The 14390-nt window shown below is 38.1% G+C and overlaps 1 protein-coding gene across 1 annotated transcript in view; it reads left to right on the top strand.

The window, feature by feature from the left end:
• LOC143890615 (UBP1-associated protein 2A-like) overlaps positions 1-13183 on the top strand; it is a 28365-nt gene extending 15182 nt beyond the window's left edge. Inside the window, exon 3 of the mRNA XM_077395322.1 lies at positions 11937-13183. Within this exon, the coding sequence (XP_077251437.1) occupies positions 11937-12963 (1027 nt within the window). The 3' untranslated portion in view covers positions 12964-13183. The remainder of the gene's footprint in view (positions 1-11936) is intronic.
• Positions 13184-14390: the final 1207 nt, after the last annotated feature.

Here is a 14390-nt window from a genome sequence, read left to right as displayed (position 1 = left end):
AAAGAAAAACTCTTCCAAAGAGTGGACGGCGGAATGTCAACAGGCCTTCGAGAAAATAAAGCAAAGTTTGTCTGAACCACCGATAGTAGCACCAGTAATACCGGGGCATCCATTGCTGCTTTACTTGTCAGTAACAGAAACCACAATGGGCTGTATGTTAGCATAGCAAGATCCAGAAACCAAGCATGAAAAGGCTGTATACTATCTTAGTAAGAAGATGTTGGAGTACGAACAGAAGTATACTGTCCTAGAAAAAACCTGCTTAGCTTTGGTTTGGGCTACTCAGCGACTCAGGCATTACCTTTTATCACATAAGGTCTTGCTCCTATCAAGGATGGATCCTCTGAAATATCTCTTTGAAAAACCAGCCCTGACAGGTAGGACTGCCAGATGGTTGTTATTGTTGTCTGAATTTGACATCACCCATGTAACCCAAAAATCAGTAAAGGGCCGAGCCATTGCTGAACAATTGGCAGAAGCACCCCAAGAAGAAAATCAGCCTTTTAAGACGATGTTCCCAGATGAAGAGATCATGATGGTAGAAGATGAATATCCAGAAACTGGTTGGACCCTCTATTTCGATGGAGCAGCAAACCAAACAGGGCAAGGAGTAGGGGCATTGCTTGTGTCACCCCGAAATGAGCATGTCCCCCTTGCCGTTAAGTTACAATTCAATTGCACCAACAATATGGCAGAGTATGAAGCATGCATTGTTGGGCTTGAGGCTGCATTGGCCTTAGGCATAGAGAATCTTGACGTATATGGAGATTCAATGTTAATCATTTGCCAAACCCAAGGAGAATGGAGAACCAAAGAAGAAAAGTTGCTGCCATATCATGAATACTTGGATGTTCTCGCTAAGCAATTCCAGCACATCACTTTCAGTTATTTGCCAAGGTTGAAGTATAGATTCGCCGATGCCTTAGCGACGTTAGCTTCTATGATTGACATACCTCACAATATGAAGATGAGGCCCATCACGGTTCAAGAGCAATGGGCTCCTGCATATGTTGATGCTATAGAGATAGCTGCAAGATGTCCCGATGGTAAACCATGGTATACGGACATAAAGAACTACATCTCGGGCCAGGGGCATCCCAATGAGGCGTCGAATAAGGAGATAAGGACTTTGCAGAGATTGGCAGTTAACTTTGTCATTTGTGGAGGAGAGCTGTATCGACGGTCCTTCGACGGAATCCAACTCTTATGTGTCACTGAAGATCAGGCAGAAGAAATTCTCGCAGATGTTCATGAAGGGGTGTGTGGACCTCATATGAATGGGAGGATGTTGTCAAAGAAGATCCTACGTCTGGGGTACTATTGGCCAACATTGGAAGCAGATTGTCACACATTTGTGAAGAAATGCTATAAATGTCAGATACATGCGAATCTCATTCATGTACCACCTACCGAATTGCATTCTCTTACTTCTCCTTGGCCGTTTTCGGTATGGGGAATTGACATAATTGGCAAGATTTCCCCTAAGTCATCTAGTGGTCACGAGTACATACTCGTTGCAATTGACTACTTCACTAAGTGGGTTGAGGCCGCTTCTTATGCAAAGCTTACATCCGCATCAGTTGCTAAATTCATACGAACCAACATCATATGCAGATATGGAATTCCCCATGAACTTATCTCAGATAACGGATCTCATTTCAAGAAAGAAGTTATCACTCTTTGCGAAGAATTCAAGATTAAGCATCATAAATCTTCACCTTATCGGCCGCAGACAAATGGAGCGGTGGAAGCTGCAAACAAAAATGTCAAGACTATCATTAGCAAGATGTCAGAAACTTATAAGGATTGGTCGAATAAGTTGACGTACGCATTGTGGGCTTACAGAACATCAATTAGAGCTTCAACTGGGGCAACCCCTTACTCTCTTGTTTATGGTATGGAAGCAGTGCTACCTGTGGAGATCCGTGTACCTTCGCTCCGAGTATTGACTGAAGTCAAGTTGCCAGAAAATGAATGGGCAGACGCCAGATATAAAGAGCTGAACATGCTAGATGAAAAGAGGTTAAAAGCACTTTACCATGTGCAGGGTTATCAGCGCAGAATAGCCCGGGCTTTTAATAAAAAGGTTAAAATCAGAGATCTCGAAGAAGGCAATCTTGTTCTAAAAGAAAATCGAGCACCAGTGCTTGACCCAAGAGGCAAATTCAAGCCTAATTGGTCAGGGCCATACATCGTGGACCAAATCTTACCCGGAAAAGCCGTCAAGCTCCATAATTTAAATGGAGAAATATTGCCGGAACCAACAAATCTTGATCAACTCAAGAGGTTCTATGCTTGAACACCAGAAGGCCGTCTTTTGGCCGAATAAAACCCAAATTCATAACCCAAAATCAAAAAATATATAACCTTTTGCAAACCCTTTCGAGCCTACATAAAATTTTCCTTCAAAACCCAATGTACTAGGGGCATTCCCCTGAACTACGCATGACCTGATTCCTACACTGGGATACGTAGGCAACCTGTTCACAGGTTCGGTCGAAACTCTTGCAAAACCTTAAGCCATTCTTTGAAAAGCTCTACCTCACCTGTAAAGTCCTTTTGGTGTTCAAAAAAAAAAAAAAAAAAAATGGAGCTTGAAAATCTGCTAGATTGAAAACCTGAAAAGGCGATCTAGGCAAAATTCAGGATCATTCCTCTGCTAAGTTGAAAACCTAAAAAGGCAGCTTATGCAAAAGTTAAGGGGGTAGCCTGCTGAGTTGAAAACCTAAAAGGCGATTCAGGCAAAAGTTAAGGTTGAACGGTCCGCCAAGTTGAAAATCTAAAAAGGAATACTTGGTCGTGGTAAGATAGGGTTCACGCCAGAAGAATTACATCGACCTCTGAACTCTCAGTAGGTCAGGCAAAAATAACAATGATTCCCGAAACTAAGGGCATTAATTTCAAAACAATCCGAAAGTTGATAGAAGGATATATGAAGTATCACTGTCTTAAAAAATAAGTGAAGATGTTTATCAGTGGAGAAACATTCTTTAAAAGAGGCTAACCTAACCCAAAAGAAAATACTGATAAGTCAGAAGCATCACGAGATCACTTGAGTAATCTTTCTTATTTTGTCTTTTTATTACCAATGTCTGTGGTTCTATTTTTAGAAAAATTTACAAATGCTATTTTAAAGAATTGTTGTAGGGTGCAATCACTCTGAAGGCAGGTTCATTAACGGATTCCGAGAAACTTGGAAAAGGTGCGACTGTCACGAATGGTGAAAAATCGTTGCAAGAATGATCTCTGGTCAATGAATAGAAGAAGGTTAGAAGGCCTTAAACTGGGGCAGGTTGCTAATAAAGTGGCATCTCATATTCAAGCCTTGAAAGACCTTTGCTGCATGGTGGTATTGAATCATTTGCTTCCAAAATTGTTAATTGGAGATTCCAGTTCCCCCTTTCCTGATAATCTCTGTTATCATATACTCTCTGAGTCCATTTGAAAGTGGTCTTCTTTCTTTGAACATCATACAAATATGATATCTCATTTCCTTGGAACTCCGTAAAAATACGGTATTCCATTTTCTTCTGAGTCCATTCAAAAATGTTCTCTTATTCTCTTTGAGCATCATACAAATATGATACCTCATTTCCTTGGAATTCCGTAATTCATCAAATCCAATTCTACGTTAAATTCAAATTCCCAAAATTCATCAAGTCCAATTCTACGTCAAAATTCAAAATCCCAAAATTCATCAATTCCAATCCTACGTCAAATTCAAATTCCCCAAATTCATCAAATCCAATTCTACGTCAAATTCAAATTCATAAAAAAAACCTCCAAATTCATTAATCTCAACCGAAGATTGAAGCCGTAAAAATACGGTATTTTATTCTGAGTCCATTAAAAAATGTTCTCTTATTCCCTTTGAGCATCATACAAATATGATACCTCATTTCCTTGGAACTCCGTAAAAATACGGTATTCCATTCTCTTCTGAGTCCATTCAAAAATGTTCTCTTATTCTCTTTGAGCATCATACAAATATGATACCTCATTTCCTTGGAACTCCGTAAAAAATACAGTATTCCATTCTCTTCTGAGTCCATTCAAAAATGTTCTCTTATTCTCTTTGAGCATCATACAAATATGATACCTCATTTCCTTGGAACTCCGTAAAAAATACGGTATTCCATTCTCTTCTGAGTCCATTCAAAAATGTTCTCTTATTCTCTTTGAGCATCATACAAATATGATACCTCATTTCTTTGGAACTCCGTAAAAATACGGTATTCCATTCTCTTCTGAGTCCATTCAAAAATGTTCTCTTATTCTCTTTGAGCATCATACAAATATGATACCTCATTTCCTTGGAACTCCGTAAAAAATACGGTGTTCCATTCTCTTCGAGTCCATACAACTACGTTCTCTTATTCTCTTTGAGCATCATACAAATATGATACCTCATTTCTTTGGAACCCCGTAAAAATACGGTATTCCATTCTCTTCAGGTCCATACAACTATGGTCTCTTACTCTCTTTGAGCATCATACAAATGTGATGTCTCATTTCCTTGGAAGCCGTAAAAATATGGTATTTCATTCTGAGTCCATTCAAAAATGGTCTTTTCTCTTTGAACATCATATAAATGTGATGTCGAGCGGCACCGCAGCGGGATTTTTTTACTACATTCCAATTCTAGGACTTCGTTTTGGGTTTTACATTAGGTAGTAAATGCTTGCGTCTAGGTTCCGTAGAGTCTTTTGTCGATTAAAGCTACGCAAAATGGTTCTGTCATTTTGACTTTGGTATTCGATGACTACGTCATCTCTACCAAAGAGGGGCATCTGTAGACACCCCATTTTGCTCTGCTTTGATTAAAAAAGAAATTAGGGTTTCGCTGTCAATTTTTCAATGTTTTCTATTCCGGTATTCGTCCCTTACGCTTTCTCAAATCTTTCTGGTCATTTCTGCATTGTTCTGATTTTTTCCGCTAAAGTGCGGAGAAGGGTTATTCGTGAGAATCCGAGCAAGGAGAATTTGTACCCGTTTGGTGGGCCCGCATTGAACATTTGTTTAAAATTGAATCAACCGGGGGCCCACATTGTGGGGCCCACGTTGTGGGGCCCGCGTTGTGGGGCCCGCGTTGTGGGGCCTCAATGGGGCCTCTTGTGAGGCCTCTTATGAAGAGCAATGATGGTAGCTCTCCACTAAGACAACATGATGGGCCCTCCACTAAGAACAATAATGATGGATTCTCCACTAAGAAACATGATGGGCCCTCCACTAAGAACAATAATGATGGATTCTCCACTAAGAAACATGATGGGCCCTCCACTAAGAACAATAATGATGGATTCTCCACTAAGAAACATGATGGGCCCTCCACTAAGAACAATAATGATGGATTCTCCACTAAGAGGGACAACATGATGAGCTCTCCACCAACATATCTCTCTCTCTCTTTCTCTCCCTATATATATCTTCCTTCCCATCCATAAAAAAAAAAAGAGAAATTTATCTTCCATTATCTCTTTCTCTTCCATTATCTCTTCTAATCACTCCCTCCAATCCCTTTCCTCAATATATTCTTCCATCCCTCTCCCTAATATTCTTCTTCCATTATCTCTTCACTCCCTCAATCACTCCCTCTAAACACTCCAGAGAAAGCGAAAGACGGCGGAGCGGATCGGCGGCGGCAGGATTTTTTATATTTTTTTGGATTGGGCGGAGATCTTCACCACAGGTAGGTGCATTGTTCTCAAAATATTTCTGTATTTTTCCGAATTTTTCTGATTTTTTCCGCAAATTGTGTTTTAAAAATGGAAAACTCTTCAAAAAACATCTTTTGACGAAGAAAAATTAAATTATATACCAAACAGATTCTAAAATTAATGAAATTTCGTGGGAAAATAATATGTTACTGATTCATTTTACCATGAATTTATAAAGATTTTTGGAGTTTATTTGGTATATTATTTAATATTTTCTTTGAAACTTATCAGATTTTAGGAGAATTTTTACTAACATCAGATCATCATTAAAATTCATAATATTTTTACAGTAGTCTTATCTTCCATATTACTTGTTACTGTAAAATTTTCGTGTTATTTGGATCTGTTTTAATATGGGATGTAGTGTTAATTTATAATCTGGTCTGGAAATTGTAAAATCCGATATTGGTAGTAAATAATTTCTAAAATTCATGCAAATCTCACTGAATGCTATTTTGATTCATATAGTATTTCTGTAGAAATTTCATAGAATTTAGAGTTGTATTTCTACTAGTTTATGTGTTAATTGTGCAATCTGGACATTTAATGGATTAATCAAAATTAAATGTGAATTTAATGTAAAAATATGCAAAACTCATCCTGTAAGCTACATACATTTTCATCTTGCTGCTGTAGAAATTTCAAATCATTTCGAATTTATTTGCAACAATTTCACTTGTAAAACCGCTCATATGCTTAAAATTGATAAAATCCATGGAAAATTCGAAATTAATTGAAAATCATATAAAAATTTCTAAAGAACTTTAAAATTCTGTCACATGTTCACTCCTTAATCCATTAAAACAGAAATTTTAGGATCTTTAGATTTTCCGGGAAAAATGGCCAGTGCATCCATAATCGTATCCCAATTGCAACTTGATCTTTGACAATTTGAATATTTAAGTTATAGCATGTTGTTGGCTCCGAGGTTATTGTCCACGAAAATCCTGAGATTCTGCCAGGCAATAAGATGCTATAACCTAAGTATTAAATTGCACAAGGAAAGAGCGCACGATTCCCTCCTTTGGATGCCATTCAAGGCCGAAATTGGTGAACCCTAGAACCATTGGTAATCCTTAAATGTCTAGAAACTGAAAATCTTCGAAATCTGAAACTCATTAACCTCGAGAACTTAAATCGATTTATCTTGTGTCTTTCGGAACCATTGGATTATGGTTTCCAATCTAAGAACCATTAGAGCCCAATTTAGGAACACTGGTGTCGTGCCGTGTCCTAGGTTTTAGGGAGTCCTAGAGTTAGGAGTCCAGCCTCATCACGGACGCTTGCTATGAATAGCAACCGTACCATAGGTCTAGTTACACTAGTCACCCAATCTTTCCTTAAGACAAGCCTAGTAAACTAGGATGTAGGCAAACCTGCATTAGTCTAAGGAACAACTTGCATTTAGATAAGAATCATACAGCATCTTAGATGAAATCCTAAGATAATAAAATCCTCAACTTGAATTAAATAACTACTTTTAAAACTGTTGAAACAGTCAAATCCGTTTAAGTCGGTGTCCTAGTTGAGTTAGGCATAAGTAGCTTAGCTTAGGTGCACCGAACTACGTCGACTCTGATCCCAGTGAGGCTTGGGTACGTAGGCAGCTTGGATGTCTGACGGCATACCACCCGCGAGTCGGCACCACAACAAATTGTGGTGTTTTGTATATTAATTTTCTTGTAAATACTTAATCAAATCAGTTAGGGTTTTCCATGAAATTAGAATTCTATGAGAACTTTCACTTAGAATGAATCCAGACAAATTAATAAATCAAGATACACATCTAGGATTCACATTGAAATTAGATACTAGGATGCATGTCACTTAGTTCACACATTAACATAGAGTTGAATGAGCCATTTAAAATAAATTTAAAAGAGTTAACTTTTGGAATCGAAGACCGATTATCGGGCAGGAATGGTGCATGTGGCGGATAACTCCCCATACCTTCCATTCTCGTAACCAGGTAGCGAGTCTAGATTTCTGGTTAATTACGGGTCCTAGATCCCACATCTAGGTGGCGACTCTGTCAGTCTCTTTCGTGTGGAATTCGGATTGCCTTAGTGATCCCAAGTCCACAGGAAAGACGAATTCAAATCAATATTAAAATGCACACGCCAATCGCGTGGGTACGAGAGACCAAGAGAGAGCGCGCGGCGGCTCGCGCCCCACGCCCCTCTCGCGGGATCATGTCCCACACCCTCTCTTATATGAAGCACTTATAAACACTCTAAACCATTGTTTACCCTATATAAACCACTTGTAAACACTCTAAACCACTGCTTACCCTATATAAATCACTTATAAACACTATAAACTACTGTTTACCCTGTATAAACTACTTATAAAGACTCTAAATCACTGGCAAGCCTATATAAACCAATTATAAATACTTAAAACCACTCTAGGCTTATATAAACCACTGTTTACCCTATGTAAACCACTTGTAAAAACTCTAAACCACTGTTTACCCCTATATAAACCACTTACAAACACTATAAAATACTGCTTACACAGTATAAACAACTTATAAATACTCTAAACAACTGTTTACCCTATATAAACCACTTGTAAATACTCTAAACCACTGCTTACCCCTATATAAACCACTTACAAACACTGTATAAACAACTTATAAACACTCTGAATCACTGTTAATCCTATATAAACCAGTTATAAACAATATAAACTACTGTTAGGCTTATATAAACAACTTATAAATATTCTAAACCATTGTCTAAACCATTGTTTACCATATATTATACACTTATAAACCCTCTAAACCACTGCTAGGCTTATATAAAACACTTATGAACACCATAAACCACTGTTTATCCTATATAAACCACTTGTAAACACTCTAAACCACTGCTTACCCTATATGAACTACTTATAAACATATAAACTACTGTTTATCCTGTATAACACTTTAAATCACTGATAAGCCTATACAAACCACTTATAAACACTTTAAACCACTGCTAGGTTTGTATAAACCACTGTTTACCCTATATAAACAACTTGTAATACTCTAAACCACTGCTTACCCTATATAAACTACTTATAAACACTATAAACTACTTCTTACTCTGTATAAATCATTTATAAACACTTCAAATCACTGATAAGCCTATATAAACCACTTATAAACACTCTAAACCACTGATAGGCTTAGCTAAACCACTGTTTATCTTATATAAACCAGTTGTAAACACTCTAAACTAGGGGTGTCAATTTTGGCTCGGGCTCGGAAGCTCGGCTCAAATCCTTAACGAGCCGAGCCGGCTGGCCAGGCTCTTTAAGCTTAACGAGCCGAGCCCGAGTTAGGCCAGGCTCGGCTCGGCTCAACTCGTTAAGGCTCGTTAAGAATTTAATATATTTAAATATATATATTATATGTTAATATATACACTAAGAAGAAGCTGGTTCCATTTCTGGTTTAACTCGTTTGTCAAACTAAGAAGAAGAAGCTGACCTAAAATGTTTACTTTTGAAAAGCAAATTTCTTAATGGTTAAGAAATGTTTGAAATCCCAGCCGTTCGATTAGTTTTGTAAAACCCAGAATTCTATGGGCGGCAAATGAAATTTTGAAGACTAAGAGCACTGTTTTGTATTTGTCCTTTAATTACTTGAGAGTTGAGAAAACCCTCTTTTAGTCTTTTGTATAAAAGAATAGTCCTAAATATAATACAGTAGGCTGTCCCAAGAAAAAAATAAGGGAAACAACTGGAGGCATAAAGATTTCATCTTGAGGTTGGTGTTGTCAATATCTGTTTTGTCAACATCATGAGGTTTTGTCTTTCTCGGAATGCCCACTAAATATTTGTTTACCCATCAATTTTATTATTTTCATAAAAAAGTGATGTAATGCCCATTCCATGGGATGATCCATATCGTCCATTTGACATAGAGGGCTAGGATCATCCTGTAAAATATTTTATTGGGCACGGCCTATTAAGGTTGTGGCTAATCAAATGGACGGTTTAGATCTTTGGATCATCCTATGGTGTGTGTAGCCGTATAGTCCATTTTTTTTTTCAAAAAGTGCAGTACTACCCACACTAGGATAAATTGGATAATCCAGACCGTCCATTTGATAGGTTACGTATAGTCCAGAATTTTTCCAAAAATGTTGTACTGCCCATACCATAGGATGATCTAAACCATCCATTTGATGTCCAGGAAGATGAGGGGTGTGAATTCAATATAACCCAAGCTCGATAAGGCTCGCGAGCCTGACCGAGCCAAGCCCGAGCCGAGCTTTTGAGCTTAACGAGCCGAGCCAAGCCTCTATAAACTACTTATAAACACTATAAACTACTGCTTACCCTATATAAATCACTTATAAACACTCTAAACCATTGTTAAGCCATATAAACCAATTATAAACACTCTAAACCACTGGTAAGCCTAAATAAACCACAACTTAGGATTATAAACCAAAGAAGCTATATAAACCACTTATAAACACCCACTTAGTGGCCTTCAGTAGTGGTTTATCGTAGTGAAATAGTGGTTTAACTTAAGAAATTAGTGGTTTACAGTAAAATAACAATGATTATAAAGTGTTTAAAGTAATCTAAATGTAATTAAATAGTGATTGAAAGCTTTGTGCAATGGAAGACAATAGTTTAACGTGGAGAACTTTCATTCAAGTTTGTAAATATGCCTTATAATGGAAAGAGAAGGGAGAGGGCTAGAAATACACACATTTCCATTGAATGGAGGCTTTGTGCAATGGAATAGTGGTTTGTAGTGAAGCTTTTTGCGATTTCGGAATCCAATAACGTTTTTTTGCAACAGTTGTTGCAAATGGAGGCCTTGTGCAATGCAAGGAAGGGTTTGGCATCTAAAAATGAGGTTTTGTGCAATAGAATGGAGCTTTTGGCATCTAACAATGGAGGTTTTTGGGTTTCAAAAATGGAGGTTTTTAGGTTTTTCAGACGTACTTTTTTATGGGTAGGTAGGAGGAAGAAGAAGAAGAGGGAAAAAGGTGAATTTTGGGATTTGTATTGTAAAGGTAATCATTGCAAGAAAGGTGATTTGAGAGAGAAAGAGAGAGAGAGAGAGAGAGAGAGAGAGAGAATCAAGGGCATTTTAGTCATATGCACTCTTGATTGGTGATTTAGAAAACACCCCCCTTGACACGTCATAGTCAGTAGAAAGCCCATTTTTTTGGTCATTTTCCCTAGAATTTAACGCTTTATGACGTCAAATCAGGTTAATAAAAAGGGTGCGACTTTATTATCTCCCAAGATTTATCTTTGTCTGGGCTTTCCCTTTCCTGACAAAAAGCTGTCGTTTCTATTCCTTTCCTCTTTTCATGTGATTCCATTCCTTTGGGCTTTGGGAATCAGGTTTTAATACCCATTTCGTGAAAGCCTCCTCTGTGTTCTGGATTTTCAACTGTCGACCTTTGAAAGATGAGTCCACTAAAGGCTTAAAGATGAGAAAACCTGAACCTACTAAAGGTTGGTTCAAGTTGATTATGTGGAGGAGAAAGTGTACTGGTAATTTGCTGATGAGATTTTCTTCCGTGGTAGGTTTCCAATCCATGGTTTCTTAATCATAGTTACCAAAGCTTCTTTTTAAACAGCGTATTTAAAAAAATTGGAATGCTAAAGTTAAGGGCATCCATGCAAGAATGGGATTAAAGGGCGCATCCAACTCAGCTCAATTCAACTAAGCCTTTGTCCCAAACTACTTGAGGTCCACTAAAGAATCCTTTAGAAAATTTTCAAGAAGGTGAAAGGATATGTCGGGCTCAAAATGACTAAGTCTACTTCTGACACTAGTTAGGTTCGTTTACAGGGATCATTTCCTTCCATTCTATTCTCTCCAAGGTCATATCCTCTATTATGTTCCTTGCACCAAGTCTTTCCTCACTATTTCTACCCAAGTTGTTTTCGGTCTGCACCGACCTCTCTTTACTCCATCAACTTGGCGCAAGTCACTTCTTCTCACTGGAGCATCCGAAGGCCTACATTGGAAATGATTTTTTGGACAACCTATTTACGTTATGGCCCATCACATGGATGGTTTGGATAATCCTATTATAGTGTGGGAATAAAACAGCAAAAAATAATGGGTGACCCACGGGTCCACCCGACCCATAAGGGTGAGGTCCGGGTTCACCAAATCCCGTACAACCCGGACCCGGGTGGTGAAACCCACGTCTGACACAAAAAACTGCCTGATACCATCGATTGTGAAAGTAAACTTTTTTGTTCCTTTTCTAAAAGTTTAGGACAAGCACAAATTCTTCTCAAAAACCTTAAATATCTCTCTCGTTACAAAAACCCTAAATATCTGTTAGCTTTGGCCAATCGGAATGTCGACAAGTCGCTCGACTCGAACACCACAGCGAACGATTCCTCCAACGATTCAGAAGAAGAAGAAAAGTTAGCAAAGATCCTAGAACCCTTGAGCAAAGAACAACTAATCGAACTAATCACTAAGTCCGCGTGGCAAGATCCGAAACTCATCTCAGAGATCCACCAAATCGCGGACCGTGACCCGGCCAACCGCAAAATCTTCGTTCACAGACTCGATTTGGAAACCACCTCCGAAAAACTCCGATCCTTCTTCTCCAAATATGGGGATCTCGAAGGCTGTAACGTGGTCACCGATAAATTCACCAAAAAATCCAAAGGCTACGGATTCCTCCTCTTCAAACACCACCAATCCGCTAAAAAAGCCCTAAAAAACCGAGATAAGAAAATCGACAGGCGAATCATAGCTTGTCATATGGCTTCGGCGGGACCCATTTGGAATCCGGAAAATCAACCCAGGAAGATATTTGTGGGTAATGTTCCATCTCACATTCCTTCTAATAAGTTGGTTTCCTTTTTCTCAAGATATGGTGATAAAGAAACGGGAAAATCCAAGGGTTTTGCAATTTTTATCTATAGGAGGGTGGAAGGTGCTAGGAAGGCTTTGGAAGAGCCCGATAAGAAGTTTGAAGGGCACCTTTTGTGTTGCAAGAAATCGACAAAAGGCCATAATCATCTCCCGGAGGCATCCGGGCCGGGAAATGGGCCGGGTGGTGGAGGTATCAATATGGAGGATATGGGTTTGTTAGGACAGGGCCTATTTGGTGAAGCTCCACCATTTGATCCACCGAATCGGGCTGCTGTTGTCGAATTTGCAATCACATTGTTTTTAATTTCACTTTTGTTCATTGTGACTTTTCTGGGGTTTCCACTGTTTGGTAGGGGTAAATGCATGTGGTGTTTGGTATAAGTAAATGTGGGATGTTTGGTAAGGGTAAATGTGGCGTTTGTCATAAGTAAAGGTGGGATGTAGGATTTAAAAAGGTGAAGAAGACCTGGAAGGGCAAATTAAATTTGTAAATGAAATCTCATATCTACTACTTACCTGGGGTTTCCACTGTTTGGTAGGGGTAAATGTGGTGTTTGGTATGGGCAGAATGTGGGATGTGGGATTTAAAATGCTTTTCAAGACCCGGAAGGGTAAATCAAATTTGCAAATGAAATCTCGTATCTTTGTCCCATTACTACTAGTAACTACAGTGGTTTGTCTTCTTACTCCTCAACAAGGTTTAAAATTTCGGTTTCAGACCGTGAAATTTCGAAATTTCGGTCGAAATCTGGTACTTGACCCGAAACTAATATTTTATTCAATATTAAATTTCGGCCAAAATTACGGTCGAAATTTTGGTGAAATATTAAATTAATATTAGAAAAACATATTTTTTGGGTCAAATTTCGGAAAAACCGAAATTTCGGCCGAAATAAATTACTGTTTTGGTTTTGATGCATTTCAGTGTCGGTCTCCACCGAAATCCGAAATTTCAAATTTCGGTCGAAATTTAAAACCATGCTCCTCAAAACGATGAGAGAGGGAGAGAAAGAGAGAGTTTTACCCGGCGTTTACCTATGCAGAGGATTTGGCTTATGTGGCGCCCAATGACAGTCCTAGCAAATACCTTTCAATAAATTAGCACCATTTTTATTGAAAATGAGTCTTTTTTCTTAAATTTTATGTGTCCCAACCATAATTAGCAAGATGTGATTTGGCAATAAAACGGGGCAAAAATTAGAGTGTAATATGGTTTTGGTTCAGCAAAAAAATGCATTTACATTTGGGCGATGATTTGTTTTGCACCCCCTTGGGATAAATGGCAATCTTCTTAACGTGATTTGACGTCAAAAAGCTTTTAAGTCTGCCCACAGTTCACCTTAAAAAGAGGTGCGTATTATCCTTCAGGGGGTGCAAAAAATCATCTCCCTTAAAATTTTGAAACAGGCTTAAAATGTTTTGGGATTTTTGCTGATTAGTCCCTACAAGGCAAAATTATTGCTTATTAGTCCCTAAAAAAAGCATATTAGCTGAACAGTCCTACTTTTAGAAAATATTTCCTAAAAGGTCCCTAAAACTCACGAACTTCAATTTCCTCAATTTAATCCGTTTTAGCATTTTTTGATTTCCCTTGCAATATTTTTAGAAAAAAACTAGGAAATAAGCAACAATACTATCTCTTCCAATATTGACTTTCCCTTTGACATTCTCCCTTCTTCTTCTACTAAGATTAGAAGCCAAACCCTAGTTCTTATTCCCAAAAAAAAAGTTACAAAAGTTCAGAAAGGAAAAGAAATCTATGATTTCTTATTTCTTACATATAAAAAAAGATAAGGTAAACCAACCCT

This window comes from Tasmannia lanceolata, unplaced genomic scaffold (genome assembly GCF_043159265.1).
Source record: "Tasmannia lanceolata isolate RefF3 unplaced genomic scaffold, GAP_Taslan_0.1 ptg000013l, whole genome shotgun sequence".
Classification (NCBI taxonomy): Eukaryota; Viridiplantae; Streptophyta; class Magnoliopsida; order Canellales; family Winteraceae; genus Tasmannia; species Tasmannia lanceolata.
This window is presented reverse-complemented; position numbering and strand designations above follow the sequence as displayed.